At 43.8% G+C, this 16,010-nt stretch overlaps 1 protein-coding gene across 1 annotated transcript in view; it reads left to right on the top strand.

Moving 5' to 3' along the window:
- The first annotated feature begins 4,980 nt into the window (after positions 1–4,980).
- Positions 4,981–16,010, top strand: part of LOC121585173 (protein FAM189A2-like) — a 54,946-nt gene continuing 43,916 nt past the window's right edge. The window contains exons 1-2 of the mRNA XM_041901564.2: positions 4,981–5,493; positions 10,783–10,839. Of these exons, the coding sequence (XP_041757498.2) occupies positions 5,329–5,493; positions 10,783–10,839 (222 nt within the window). The 5' untranslated portion in view covers positions 4,981–5,328. The remainder of the gene's footprint in view (positions 5,494–10,782; positions 10,840–16,010) is intronic.

Raw genomic sequence — 16,010 nt, 5'->3', positions numbered from 1 at the left:
AAGACCCCAGAGCCTTCAGCAAGAGCCCCACCAGAGAGCATCAACACCACTGCCCCACTGGAACTTGAATAATAATAATAATATGCCATTTAGCAGACGCTTTTATCCAAAGCGACTTACAGTCATGTGCGCATACATTTTTACGTATGGGTGGTCCTGGGGATCGAACCCACTACCCTGGCGTTAAAAGCGCCATGCTCTACTAATTGAGCTACAGAGGACCATCCACTTCTGGTCTGCTGAAGACAACCAGAACAAGTCTGTGGATGTCCTATTGATTACTGATCACTTCACCAAGATGGCACATGCATTCCCCTGCCAGGACCAGACAGCAAAGAAAGTGGCAAAGAAGCTTTGGGACAACTTCTTCTGTGTCTATGGATTCCCTACCCGTCTCCACTCAGACCAGAGAGCAAATTTCCAAAGTGAACTCATCAAGAAGTCTCAGACCTCCCCTTACCATCCTATGGGGAGCGATGGCACGGAGAGGTTCAACAGGACACTAGGCAACATGCTGAGATTCTTGCCCCCAAAGTCAAAGCAGAAGTGGCCCCAGATGATCCAGAACATGACCTTTGTGTACAATTGTACTGCTCATGAGACCACTTGCTTTGCACCCTTCTACTGGATGTTTGGTAGAGTACCCAGGCTGCCTGTTGACCGGATGTTCATGAACATCTTTCAGGACGAGACTGTCTGTGGCTACGATGTCTATGTGAAGACCCTGGTGAGTGACCTCCAGTCTGTCATGCTCCAAGCTCAGAAGAACTCTGCAGTGGAACAGAGACACCAGTCTGACCAGTACAACAAGAAAGTCAAGGGCCAGCCTCTCTCCATTGGCGACCAAGTTCTCATGGCTAACAAGGGATGCAGAGGAAAATGCAAGCTCGCTGACAAGTGGGCACCAGATGTCTACACTGTTGTGGCTTCAAAGCCTGGACTCCACATCTACAAGATATGGGGTCATACTGGAAATGAGACACTAAAGGACATTGATAGGAAAATAAGGGAATCAACTTAGATGTTGAGAAGTTTTAGTTCACGACAATAGTAGAGGTAAGGCCTAAGTCCTTGCGGTGTAAAAGGCACCTCATTTTTCTATAGAGAGCTTTTAGACCTGCACAATCTCTATCCTCCCAAACTTTTATTAGGTAGCTATTTAGCTGATATATTCCAGTATGTGGTTTGGTAACACTTAGGGCCAGTATATACGAAGTCATAACAAGTATTTTAATTTTATTTTCATACTCTCCAGATGTTTGCGTAATTCAAGAAGTTGTAATAATATGTTGTTCCATGCTTAATATTACTGTACATTCCTTTTGTTGTTGTAAGTGCCCTTTTTAATGTTGCACACTCCCTTCTCCTTCTGCATTCCCCCTCAAACATCCCTTGCCCCCCTTAGCTCTTCCCTGTCTACTACTGTACCCATGTGGAGGAGGTAGGGTACTGAAAATTGTCCCATGAACATCATAATCAGTCCTATATGTTAAAACATGTACAATGAATTTATATGGTCACTGACAGTGTATTATAATGGTCTCCCACTAATATATTGGGATATACAGTGGGGAGAACAAGTATTTGATACACTGCCGATTTTGTAGGTTTTCCTACTTACAAAGCATGTAGAGGTCTGTCATTTTTATCATAGGTGCACTTCAACTGTGAGAGACGGAATCTAAAACAAAAATCCAGAAAATCACATTGTATGATTTTTAAGTAATTAATTTGCATTTTATTGCATGACATAAGTATTTGATACATCAGAAAAGCAGAACTTAATATTTGGTACAGAAACCTTTGTTTGCAATTACAGAGATCATACATTTCCTGTAGGTCTTGACCAGGTTTGCACACACTGCAGCAGGGATTTTGGCCCACTCCTCCATACAGACCTCCAGATCCTTCAGGTTTCAGGGCTGTCGCTGGGCAATACGGACTTTCAGCTCCCTCCAAATATTTTCTATTGGGTTCAGGTCTGGAGACTGGCTAGGCCACTCCAGGACCTTGAGATGCTTCTTACGGAGCCACTCCTTAGTTGCCCTGGCTGTGTGTTTTGGGTCGTTGTCATGCTGGAAGACCCAGCCACGACCCATCTTCAATGCTCTTACTGAGGGAAGGAGGTTTGTTGGCCAAGATCTCGCGATACATGGCCCCATCCATCCTCCCCTCAATACGGTGCAGTCGTCCTGTCCCCTTTGCAGAAAAGCATCCCCAAAGAATGATGTTTCCACCTCCATGCTTCACGGTTGGGATGGTGTTCTTGGGGTTGTACTCATCCTTCTTCTTCCTCCAAACACGGCGAGTGGAGTTTAGACCAAAAAGCTCTATTTTTGTCTCATCAGACCACATGACCTTCTCGCATTCCTCCTCTGGATCATCCAGATGGTCATTGGCAAACTTCAGATGGGCCTGGACATGCGCTGGCTTGAGCAGGGGGACTTGCATGAGCTGCAGGATTTTAATCCATGATGGCGTAGTGTGTTACTAATGGTTTTCTTTGAGACTGTGGTCCCAGCTCTCTTCAGGTCATTGATCAGGTCCTGCCATGTAGTTCTGGGCTGATCCCTCACCTTCCTCATGATAATTGATGCCCCACGAAGTGAGATCTTGCATGGAGCCCCAGACCGAGGGTGATTGACCGTCATCTTGAACTTCTTCCATTTTCTAATAATTGCGCCAACAGTTGTTGCCTTCTCACCAAGCTACTTGCCTATTGTCCTGTAGCCCATCCCAGCCTTGTGTAGGTCTACAATTTTATCCCTGATGTCCTTACATAGCTCTCTGGTCTTGGCCATTGTGGAGAGGTTGGAGTCTGTTTGATTGAGTGTGTGGACAGGTGTCTTTTATACAGGTAACGAGTTCAAACAGGTGCAGTTAATACAGGTAATGAGTAGAGAACAGGAGGGCTTCTTAAAGAAAAACTAATAGGTCTGTGAGACCCGGAATTCTTACTGGTTGGTAGGTGATCAAATACTTATGTCATGCAATAAATTGCAAATTAATTACTTAAAAATCATACAATGTGATTTTCTGGACACAGTTGAAGTGTACCTATGATAAAAATTACAGACCTCTACATGCTTTGTAAGTAGGAAAACCTGCAAAATCGGCAGTGTATCAAATACTTGTTCTCCCCACTGTATCATGTATTTCAGTCATTTATGAACTTTTTATCTGTTGATTTGTGAATGTTGTACATGCTAGCTAGCTACTGTACTTTCTACTGTAGTCTACATGTCGTCATTGGGATAGCATGGCTATTCATGTCCCCTTTTGTTGTTAAAAGGGGAGCACAGCATTTGTTTATGAAAGTTTTTCCTGTCATTAGGTATGTCGTGTTATTGTTAAGATACGTTGACGATATTTTACTGTTAGTAGTTTGCAAGTGCACGTCACGTACTGTACATAACACCTGGCTGTCATTGAGAAAGTTGGCTAGCCTAGGTTCATAGACTATACTGTACATTTCTATTTCATACTGTACATTGCATTTACCTTAAGTTGTACTGTTATGTGAAACTAGATTATTGTTATATTGCCCTGTGTACTGTACCCATGTGGAAGAGAGTACTTTGGCGTATAAGGGTAGCACAGCATTCGTTTATGGGAGTTTTTCCTGTCATTATCAGAGAATAAAAGATCAACACCAACCCTGATCCTTTGGTCATATGTAAGCTGATCAAAACACAATGCAGATACAGTAGATTGTAGTTTTTTTTAGAGGATATAAATTCACATAGCCTACTATACAGTCAGCTGTCATCAAACACATATAAACAAGAAATGTATAGGCTAATGAATTACCTTTTATCAATTTATTTATGTTCAAATAATGATGGCGGCCTGACTCAAAATAAAATCTACCTGAAGAGTTAAGAAATCCTTGATTTACTTTCACACCCAAATATCCTCTCTCCCCCTTCAACAATTGCAAATGACAGTCAGGGATGTGTGGCCTATTCTCACCCACAGGGCTGGCCCTAGCTTTTTGGTGGCCCTAATCGAGATTTGGTTTTGGGCCCCCCCCCCCACCACGTTGTGGGTAAAACATTTTAGTGGTCCCACTCTTGACATCAGAGAGAATTAAAAACGTTTTGAAGTTAATTTCCTGCAATTGTACACATTTTGCCATGGGGCGTAGAGAACATTTTGTAATTTTAAAGCTAATTTCCTGCAATTCCCAAAATTATGCGATGGCATGGATAGAACATTTTGCAGTTTTAAAGATCATTTCCTGCAATTCTACACATTTTGCCATGACTTATTAGCCTGACAACTCACACTAAATTATTCCGCTGCTCTGTCGTTCGCCTCATACTTTAGTCTGAGACTCATCATTGAAGTCATTTGTGGTGACGAGGCGCACAAGGGTTGCTGTACAAAACAAAGTCATCACCGGTTGGATCATCTCTAACCAATCAGTATCAAAGCCAATGACTAACCACCACTTTACCCATGTGTGTTCTGTTTCTGGACCAATCAGACGGTGATCGCATTTTGTGAAGGGTCGGGGAGGTACTCATGTCCCTGGGCGTGGCTGGAGCAAGGAGCCTGGGTAGCCATGCAATTTACTTATGCCATGTTCATATGATATCTGAGTGAGAGTGACTAACTAAATCTATGGGGGGCCCCTGGAGGTCAGGGCCCCTTGGCACATGCCATGCATGGTCAGTAAAGTGTAGATAGCTGGCTAGACTAACTTACCAAATTTAAAAATTTCGCTGACATGGGCTAATTGAGTGACTGTCAGTGGCTGACATTACAAGAGAGAAACTGCTGATGCACTGCCAATTTCAAAATTGCATCTTGTGTATTCTACCATTCTAACTATCAACAGTAAGTTGAGACCCCAACTAAGTTTCTAAAAACTGGGGGTTGGGGCCCCCAAAGTGGCTTGGGGTCCTGTCGCTTATACCCAGGGCCGGCCCTGCACACTCGCCCCTTCATGCGCCCTTCTTGTACCTCTGACAAAAATGTGAAACGCAATCCTAGCCCCTTGTCACAGACATCAGTTATTTTAAAACTTCAAACTCCGCCACCTCCAGACGATCATGGCAGGAGAAACTACGCTAAGATCGACGAACCCAACTGACGGATCTCACCTTTAATTTAGGAATAAAACTAAAACGATCAACCGCCTCCTCGCGCCGAGTGTCATCCAGGTTCAGCTGTTTGGTGTTCTTTCTCCGGTTGCGCGTCTCCAATGTCTCTCCGGTAGGTCTTCCCGGATCGTGTTACCCTGTAACCGGGGTTTCGTTGGGCTCTCAGTTCGTAGACCCGTCGTTCAGGAGCCGGCCGCCCCGCTGTATATCTACCTCTCGCATGCCTGGTTCTCAGTCGCGGCTGCTCCCCGGCCGCCCACTGCTCTCTCTCGGATTACTGCAGCTGGTTCTCGGCTGCTCCATGGTCGCGCTCTCCTTCTCAGCTCTCTCCATCAGCAGCTCGCCACCCATCCGAAACTCATGCCCTTTCTGGGTCGGATCTTCAGTGAGTAGCGTCATAGGTTTATTAACATCTCACACATAATAATTTATTGACTCCATATTCTTGAGCTATGATAGCTAGCCTACTATATCAACAGGTGGTGTAGTGCTTATCAGTTGTGCAACTATTACGCAAATCACACTGGTTAGGGGATTAGATAATATCCACCAGAACCAGACGACATGGCAGAGCGCTGGACTATTTATCAGCTGTCATGTCCTGGTGTCATATCTAGATGCTGTTTAAGAGTCCACTGGTATTAGGCGACTTGTGTGTTGACAAGTACATTACTATTATGGGGTGACTTATGTTGGTAGCCCCTACAGTTGGATACTAGGCCATTTATGAGTGAACTGGATTGGAGCACATATTGTATATCTGAAAGGACTGGGTAGAAATCAAGTTGAAATCCAAATCTGTGTCTTTATAAATCAATCACACCAAATAAGGGAGTATACAGTCATTTGGCAAAATGAACTGTAGTTAATAGGGGGAATAGTCTAGTCATTACTCACCAGTATGGAAGAGCCTTATAAAACACAAAACAACCCATTTCCTGGTCTGTGACTGACTTTACCCCAGGAAGCACATCTAAAATCACCACATTTTCTCAGAAAACATTGACACTAAAGTTCTTATAAAACAGGTGGTTTCTTGTTGGAAAGCACTGTCTTGTTACACTTCTTCTGAACCAGAATTTGAGATTGACTATTTCTTTCTCCAGGGTGTCCATCTTGGGTCGAGTCCTAAATGGCACCCTATTGAATAAATGGCACCCTATTTCTAATTTAGTGCACTACTTTTGACCAGGGCCCATAGAGCTTGGACTATGTAGGGAATAGGGCCTATTCCTTACAAAGTGCAAGCCCTATGGGCCCTGGTCAAAAGTAGTGCACTAAATTGGGAACAGGGTGCCATTGTGGGGTGCAGCTCTGGTCTTTCTCCATCTTGGTTTTTTCAATGGAAAGTGCAGGTTTCACTTTTATTTAGTTATCACATTATTCCCATGCCCCTGCAACAACATAACTCAGATGTGCAGAGAGTAATAAAAGGCTATAATGGATGTTGAGGATCCCTCCCTGCTGCCTGAGACTAATCTCCATCGATTCTAACCTGGTTTATGGAGAAACCTTATCGCTCACCACTCCTCACCACTCCCTGTAGCTCAGTTGGTAGAGCATGGCGCTTGCAACGCCAGGGTTGTGGGTTCGTTTCCCACGGGGGGCCAGTATGAAAAATGTATTCACTCACTAACTGTAAGTCGCTCTGGATAAGAGCGTCTGCTAAATGACTAAAATGTAAATGTAAATAATGCCTTCATTAAGCCTTTAAAGTTGTTGTTCTTTTAAAGTGGGACTCTGCATTGTACAATTAATTTTTGTGTTTGGCAGACCATCTCTAAGTGTCTTACACAGGTGTTACATGCTTGTCAAGCTACTACAGCTGCTGCTCAGACTAAATACTGTGGAGGTTGCCAGGGCTGTCAAACCTCAAAATAATGGCTCTGTTTAGTCTTAATCAGTTCAGCCACTGTGACTGCCCAAATCAGTTAGAATATTAGTCTAAAAGTGTTTCAGTAGACTATTGGGCCTTTTCAGCTTAATCAGAAACTACTTCTGGAGAGAAACCAACCTTTTACGGACACTAGTGTTACCACACACTAATGTTACCACACAGTACGATTTGTTTTTGTGTTCTTATGTGGTGGAAAAACCCCTCATGAGGCAGTCCAATCTCAATATACAAAAGCTTTATTTGAACATGCATTGGAAAAGCAATTAAACTCGCTCTTTGTTTTCACAGACATCTTATACAGACCGAGGATGGGTGGGGTTGCACATGCCCTTGGAATGAGTCCAGTGCTTCTGCTTATCACCACAGATATTAGGCCCAGACAGAGACACATCATATCAAGCACATGCCCACTCTCCCACACATCCTGGGATAACAGGAACCATGACAACACAGGATGTTAGAAATAGTTATAAAACAGACTACAAAAACGTAAAGGGCAACTTGAAACAATCTTACATAAACTAAGAGGAACATCCCTTCTTCAAGCCATATAAGATAACAAATTACATTTTCCTCTTCGACACTTACCAAGAATGTGAAATGACTAAAGAGTATTCTGGGATATTATAGGGGTTTCACACTGGTCTATAAGGGCTGGTGTGTTGTAGGCTTCTGTTGGCCTTTGTAGAAGTCTGTTTTTGTCCACTGGCAAATCACTCCTCACCCAAACACAGCAACTCACTTGGCATACATAGCTTTCCTGGAACATGGGTGTGTAAAAGGGAGATAAGGCCTGTTGATTAACTAACTGTTTAGTTATCATTAGGAAGTGTGACGCAACAGCCTACACAGGAAGCTGAAGGAACCCACCACTCACTGCTTTAGTTCATTATGTCAGAGTTAGTCAGACAACATTCACATAACCTTAGACAACATTCACACAACCTTAAACAACATCCACACACCATTTAGACATTTCCAAAACCTTCCGACAACCTTAAATGTCCAATGCAGCCGTTTTGTTATCTCAATATTAAATAATTTCTGGGTAACAATTAAGTACCTTACTGTGATTGTTAATTTTTTACAATTTTGATTGAAAACAAAAATAGCTTCTTAGCAATTTCTCAAGCAAGGATTTTGCTAGGACTGTCTGGGAGTGGTATGAGTCGGGAGGGGGGAACTGAAAAAGAGCTCTTATTGGCAGAGGGGTTTGGAACTCTCTTCCTTATTGGTCTATTAACTAATTTACCGCCTGGTTATGTCACCAGGAAGGCCAAAACTCCATCCCACCAAAACAGGCTGAAATTTCAGGCGGTCTAGCTCCTACACTAAAAAGGTATTATCATAATTTTCACAATTTCACAGCATTATTCCAACCCCATAGTGTGGAAATATATACACTGAGTGTACAAAACATTAGGAACTTCCTAATATTGAGTTGCACCCCCTTTTTGGGGCATGGACTCTACAAGGTGTCTAAAGCATTCCACAGGGATGCTGGCCCATGTTTACTCCAATGCTTCCCACAGTTGTGTCAAGTTGGCTGGATGTCCTTTGGATGGTGGACAATTCTTGATAAACACGGGAAGCTGTTGAGTGTGAAAAACCCAGCAGCGTTGCAGTTCTTGACACTCACAAACCGGTGCACCTGGCACCTACTACCATACCCTGTTCAAAGGCACTTAAATATTTTGGCTTGCGCATTCAACCTCTGAATGGCACCCATACACAATCTATGTCTCAGTTGTCTCAAGGCATAAAAATCCTTCTTTAACCTGTCTCCTCCCCTTCATCTACACTAATTGAAGTGTATTTAACAGGTGACATCAATAAGGGATCATAGCTTTCACCTGGATGCACCTGGTCAGTCTATGTCATGAAAAGAGCAGGTGTTGCTAATGTTTTGTACACTCAGTGTACAAAACACAGGAAAATCACGTTTTTGACTGCACTGGGCCTTTAAACAATATTCCCACAACCTTGAGTCAACATTCACCTCAGCTGACCCTAAACAACCCTAATTGAAAACAGACTTCACATGGACTTCAAGACTCTATTATATAGGACAAGACTCTGAAATGGATATCCATAACAATCCAATGGTATGGAGGTCAGGTCAGTCCATACAGGCCTAGTTCGTTATGAGACTCCAGACATCCTATATGCAACAGCCACATATTGAGTCAATTGTCCGCTCAGTGCTAGCTACTATAATCAGGATGGAGAGATAGGGGTGATCGGGGTGGACAGTGGGAGAGGGGAGACAAGGAAACAAGGCAGAGGGTGCTATAGGGTGCTATTTGGGGCGCAGCCACAATCGACACATCTGGAGAGGCAACATTCCATCCCTAAATCCCCCTTCGGCGGCTCCGTCAGTCACCTCAGGGTGCCGTCACTCTCAGATGCAAATGTATTACCAGTGAATTTAAACACGTGGGTTGATTTGGTTAGATACGAATCTGCCAGATTTTTGTGAGGGAAGACATGTTTCTCAGTTGGTCTTCTCTTGAGAGACAGATTTTGGCAGTACTTTAATTTACTGGCCTGTTTCTGCCAGTATTTACTTGGTATTTACACAGAAACTATTGGATCAAATAGTAGGCTACTTTTTTGTACTTATTTGAAAATAATTCAATACAATATCACACTACACTTAGTAATGAATAGATGAATAGAATGGTAGTAATGAATCCCAAAGAAAGCAAACAGGAATTGTTTGTGTGGTTTTGTGGGTGTGTGTTCCAGTGCCTGGGCGGCAGGTAGCTTAGTGGTTAAGAGCGTTGTGCCAGTAACCGAAAGGTCGCTGGTTCTAATCCCCGAGCCGACTAGGTGAAAAATCTGTTGATGTGCCCTTGAGCAAGGCACTTAACCCTAATTGCTCCTGTAAGTCGCTCTGGATAAGAGCGTCTGCTAAATGACTAAAATGTAAATGTAAAGCAGACAGGAATTGTGGGTGTGGTTTTGTGGGTGTGTGTTCCAGTGCCAGTGCTGTCAGATAGAACCAGAGTTATCTGAACTACGTGAGTCCATATCATATGCACAATGGAGGAGCTGGGGCAAACAGGAAGCACTGATACCAAAGTTGAGGAGCGATTGACTGCATCACTATTGATCTTTGTTGCGAGGTGTTGAAGGTACCGAACTTGTCTGTTCAAGCGGTTGACACACAGTTCTGTATAACACAAGACATGCAACCAGAGGTCTCTTCAGTATTCAGTACACACAGTATTAAATAGAGCCATTACTAAATGGAACTCTCTGCCACCCCAGGTAACTCAAGCTAGCAATAAAACCCGATTTCAAAAACCTGATAAAAAACACCTTACGGCACGACCGGGACTGTGAAGACACACAAATGTTTATGCATTTTGTATTGTATTTTGCATTGTATTATGTATTGTATTATGTATGTGATACGTGGTTGGGATACGACTGTCATATGTGGTTGTCTCGCCTGGCTATCTTGAGATGAATGCACTAGCTGTGGGTCGCTCTGGATGGGAGCGTTTGCTGATTGGCTAAATTGTAATGTAAATGTATTTCTATGTATGTATATTTATGTATATTATGAATTGTATTTGTTGTGTTGTTTCCTGTTTGGACCCCAGGAAGAGTAGCCCCTGCCTTGGCAGCAGCTAATTAGGGGTCCTAATAAATACGAAATACTTAAATGGAGACAATCATGTGTGTGGGGGGTTACTGTCTGTGTATGCACATGGTATACAGTATGCAACATTGCGGATTGCTGTATCTGTGTTTCTTCTTCTTCTCCAGGTGATCCTGTTAGGGATCGTTGGCCTCACAACATGGAGGAGACCCATGCTGCTGCTGGTAGGTCATATATCACAGAACTGTTATTTTTTATATATGAGAGGGATCTGTACTTGCTTACTGTGTGAGGGAACCGACCTTAGTACTGTACTGTATGAAGGCCAGGGGTATTCAACCTGGGGTCGGCATTCTTTCCCAATTTTTGTTTGAATATCGCTAACAACAACAGAAGAAACACATTTTGAATTAAGTACCTGCCAGTAGCGGCTCCTGGTTGGCTGAGTAGGAGGGGCGGAGCACAGTGCAGGCAGATTTTTTCAAATTTCAACAGGCCACGCACATTGCTGACAGGAGTATAAAATCGAGCATACAGCCATGCAATCTCCATAGACGAACATTGGCAGTAGAATGGCCCGTACTGAAGAGCTCAGTGACTTTTAAGGTGGCACCGTCATAGGATGCCACCTTTCCAACAAGTCAGTTCGTCAAATATTTGCCCTGCTAGAGCTGCCCCGGTCAACTGTAAGTGCTGTTATTGTCAAGTGGAAACGTCTAGGAGCAACAACAGCTCAGCCGCAAAGTGGTAGGCCACAGAAGCTCACAGAACGGGACTGCCGAGTGCTGAAGCGTGTAGCGCGTACAAATTGTCTGTCCTCGATTGCAACACTCATTACCGAGTTCCAAATTGCCTCTGGAAGCAACGTCAGCACAATAACTGTTCGTCGGGAGCTTCATGAAATGGGTTTCCATGGCCAAGCAGCCGCACACAAGCCTAAGATCACCATGCGCAATGCCAAGCGTTGGCTGGAGTGGTGCAAAGCTCACCGCCATTGGACTCTGGAGCAGTGGAAACGCTTTCTCTGTAGTGTTGAAACACGCTTCACCATCTGGGTTTGGCGGATGCCAGGAGAACGCTACCTGCCCGAATGCATTTGTGCCAACTGTAAAGTTTGGTGGAGGAGGAATAATGGTCTGGGGCTGTTTTTTATGGTTCGGGCTAGGCCCCTTAGTTCCAGTGAAGGGAAATCGTAACACTACAGCATACAATGACATTCTAGAAAATTCTGTGCTTCCAACTTTGTGGCAACATTTTGGGAAAGGCCCTTTCCTGTTTCAGCATGACAATACCCCCGTGCACAAAGCGAGGTCCATACAGAAATGGTTTGTCGAGATCGGTGTGGAAGAACTTGACTGGCCTGCACAGAGCCCTGACCTCAACAAAATTGAATACCCTTTGGGATGAATTGGAACGCCGACTGCGAGCCAGGCCTAATCGCCCAACATCAGTGCCCGACCTCACTAATGCTCTTGTGGCTGAATGGAGCAAGTCCCCGCAGCAATGTTCCAACATCTATTGGAAAGCCTTCCCAGAAGAGTGGAGGCTGTTATAGCAGCAAAGGGGGGACCAACTCCATGTTAATTCACATGATTTTGGAATGAGATATTAAACGAGCAGGTGTCCACATACCTTTGGCCACTATTTAGCTATGGATTGGAACAACAAAACTCCAAACCGTATATAATAATAATAACCACACAATAACCAAAAATAATAACTACAAATAATAATGATAAATAGTCTAAATAAACAAATATAAAGTAGGCTACACCTCCTACTGTACAAGGATCTGCTTCTAGCTGTACAGAACGTTTTCTCTTTGGTTTTTGAGGAGTGTAAACTTCTCTTGCTTTTTTGTTAAATTCTGATACTTCTCGAGTGAGTTTCTTTACGATAGACGGCATGTTCAGGGCATTCGGTCTGTCCTGTGACATGGTGTTCCTCAGAAAGGTCTTTATTCTTTTGAGGGTGGGAGAAACACAGCTCTGCAGTTGTCTTAGGCATGGTAATGAGAATGTGGAGCAGCTTCAAAGTCTCAGAGGCTTGAACAGAGCCAGTGCACTCTGCTTGTGTCATGTTTTAACTCGCTAGGCAAAGTGCTTCAGGTCACTCATTCCTGTTTGAGTCCACGACATGTCGCCCTGTCCACTAGCATCTGTTGAACAGAATAGAAGGCATGCTTTTCTTCATACCAGGTCCGCGAGAAGGTTTGATTGAGCATATTGCCTCCCTCTGTCTTTCGACAATTGCTGGATGAAGATGTCTGGTTTATCAGGTCCCAGCTGCTTTATTTGCAATTATTTGGAATGGTCAAGCTTTCAAATTGTGTTTTTAGAAGTGATTCTACAGTGTTAAGTGACAGAGCTGGTGTCACTGTCGCAGCCACCATGATGACACTGTTATGATTAGTTTATTACAAGTCAAGTACAATTTGCTGTTTAGCGCCATCTGTTGACTACCAGGAGATCCAGGAGATCTGAGCGCTCATTTCAGCGCCACAGGACGGTCCATTTACTTTGTTAAAATTCATGTGATAAAATACTTTAATCTCCCTTATAGCAAATTGCTGGCAAAATAATCCAAGCACTGTAAGTAACTGAACAGCTTGTTTTGAACACTATATTTTATAACAGGAAAATGTACACACATTTCCACATGTTTATGAGCATTTTAAACGTAATCCATGAATTACGCTGAACAAAAATATAAACGCATCCAGCATCAATTTCAAAGGTTTTACTGAGTTACTGTTCATATAAGAAAATCAGTCAATTGAAATAAATTCATTAGGCCCTAATCTATGGATTTCACATGACTGGGAATACAGATATGCATCTGTTGGTCGCAGATACTGTACCTTAAAAAAAGGTAGGGGCGTGGATCAGATAACCAGTCAGTATCTGGTGTGACCACCATTTGCCTCATGCAGCACTGTTGATTGTGGCCTGTGGAATGTTGTCCGACTCCTCTTCAATGGCTGTGCGAAGTTGCTGGATATTGGCGGGAACTGGAACACACTGTTGTACACGTTGATCCAGAGCATCCCAAACATGCTCAATGGGTGACATGTCTGGTGAGTATGCAGGCCATGGAAGAACTGGAACATTTTCAGCTTCCAGGAATTGTGTACAGATCCTTGTGAAATGGGGCCATGCATTATCATGCTGAAACATGAGGTGATTGAGGCGGATGAATGGCATAACAATTGGCCTCAGGATGTCATCACGGTGTCTCTGTGCATTCAAATTGCCATCGATAAAATGCTACTGTGTTCCTTAGCTTATGCCTGCCAATACCATAACCCCACCGCCACCATGGGGCTCTTTGTTCACAACGTTGACATCAGCAAACCGGGATTCATCCATGAATAGCACACTTCTCCAGCGTTCCAGTAGCCATCTAAGGTTAGCATTTGCCCACTGAAGTCGGTTACGATGCCGAACTGCAGTCAGGTCAAGACCCTTGTGAGGACGACGAGCATGCAGATTAGCTTCCCTGAGGTTCATCAGCTGTCCGGGTAGCTGGTCTCAGACCAACCCGCAGGTGAAGAAGCCGGATGTGGAGGTCTTGGGCTGGCGTGGTTACACGTGGTCTGCAGTTGAGAAGCCGGTTGGACGTACTGCCAAATTCTCTAAATTGCACGCTCCCTCAAAACTGCAGACATCTGCGGCATTGTGTTGTGTGACAAAACTGCGCATTTTAGAGTGGCCTTTTATTGTCCCCAGCACAAGGTGCACCTGTGTAATGATCATGCTTTTTAACCAGCTTCTTGATACGCCACACCTGTCAGGTAGATGGATTATCTTGGCAAAGGAGAAATGGTAATTAACAGGGATGTAAACAAATTTGTGCCCAAAAATTTAAAGAAATACGTTTTTTTGTGCGTATGGAAAATGTCTGTGATATTTTATTTCAGCTCATGAAAAATGGGGCCAACACTTTACATGTTGAGTTAATAGGTGCCGCCCCTAACGCCCTAATTGGCGGGCCGCCATTGATACCTACAGTAGAATAGAGCAGAATATCTTATTTTTTATGATGTCAACTTTATGTATCAACTCCTATTATTGAGCTAATTATAGTAATTGGAGCTTATAACACTCACTGGAGTATCTGACATACAGTGAAAAAGCACCCGCAAGTACCAGTCACGGCAAATGCCTCTGCCTGCTGGTAAGCTTTCTAGACTTTGACATACAGTACATTCGGAAAGTATTCAGACCCCTTCCCTTTTTCCACATTTTGTTACGTTACAGCCGTATTCTAAAATGGCATATATAAAAATAAAACTCATTTATCTACAATACCATAATGACAAAGCGAAAACAGGTTTTTAGACATTTTTGCAAATGTATTACAAATAAAAAACAGAAATACCTTATTTACATAAGTATTCAGACCCTTTGCTATGAGACTCGAAATTGAGCTCAGGTGCATCCTGTTTCCATTGATCATTCTTGATATGTTTCTACAACTTGATTGGAGTCCACCTGTGGTAAATTCAATTGATTGGACATGATTTGGAAAGGCACACACCTGTCTATATAAGGTCCCACAGTTGACAGTGTATGTCAGAGCAAAAACCAAGCCATGAGGTCGAATAAATTGTCCGTAGTGCTCCGAGAGAGGATTGTGTCGAGGCACAGATCTGGGGAATTGTAGCAAAAAAATTCTGCAGCAGTGACGGTCCCCAAGAACACAGTGGCCTCCATCATTCTTAAATGGAAGAAGTTTGGAACCACCAAGACGCTTCCTAGAAACTGAGCAATCGGGGGAGAAGGGCCTTGGTCAGGGAGATGATCAAGAACCTGATGGTCACTCTGACAGAGCTCCAGAGTTCCTCTGTGGAGATGGGAGAACCTTCCAGAAGGACAACCATCCCTGCAGCACTCCACCAATCAGGCCTTTATGGTAGAGTGGCCAGACGGAAGCCACTCCTCAGTAAAAGGCACATGACAGCCCGCTTGGAGTTTGCCAAAAGGCACCTAAAGGACTTAGAGCATGTGAAACAAGATTATCTGGTCTGATGAAACCAAGATTGAACTCTTTGGCCTGAATGCCAAGCGTCACGTCTGGTGGAAACCTGGCACCATCCGTACAGTGAAGCATAGTGGTGGCAGCACCATGCTGTGGGGATGTTTTTTAACGGCAGGGACTGGGAGACTAGTCAGGATCGAGGGAAAGATGAACGGAGCAAAGTACAGAGAGATCCTTGATGAAATCCTGCTCCAGAGCGCTCTGGACCTCAGACTGGGGCGATGGTTCACCTTCCCACAGGACAACAACCCTAAGCACACAGCCAACACAATGCAGGAGTGGCTTCGGGACAAGTCTCTGAATGTCCTTGAGTGGCCCAGCCAGAGCCCGGACTTGAACCTGATCGAACATCTCT

The sequence above is a fragment of the Coregonus clupeaformis genome, chromosome 16, assembly GCF_020615455.1.
Source record: "Coregonus clupeaformis isolate EN_2021a chromosome 16, ASM2061545v1, whole genome shotgun sequence".
Taxonomy (NCBI): domain Eukaryota; kingdom Metazoa; phylum Chordata; class Actinopteri; order Salmoniformes; family Salmonidae; genus Coregonus; species Coregonus clupeaformis.
The sequence above is the reverse complement of the archived record's forward strand: the minus strand, read 5'-3'. Positions and strand labels throughout refer to the sequence as shown.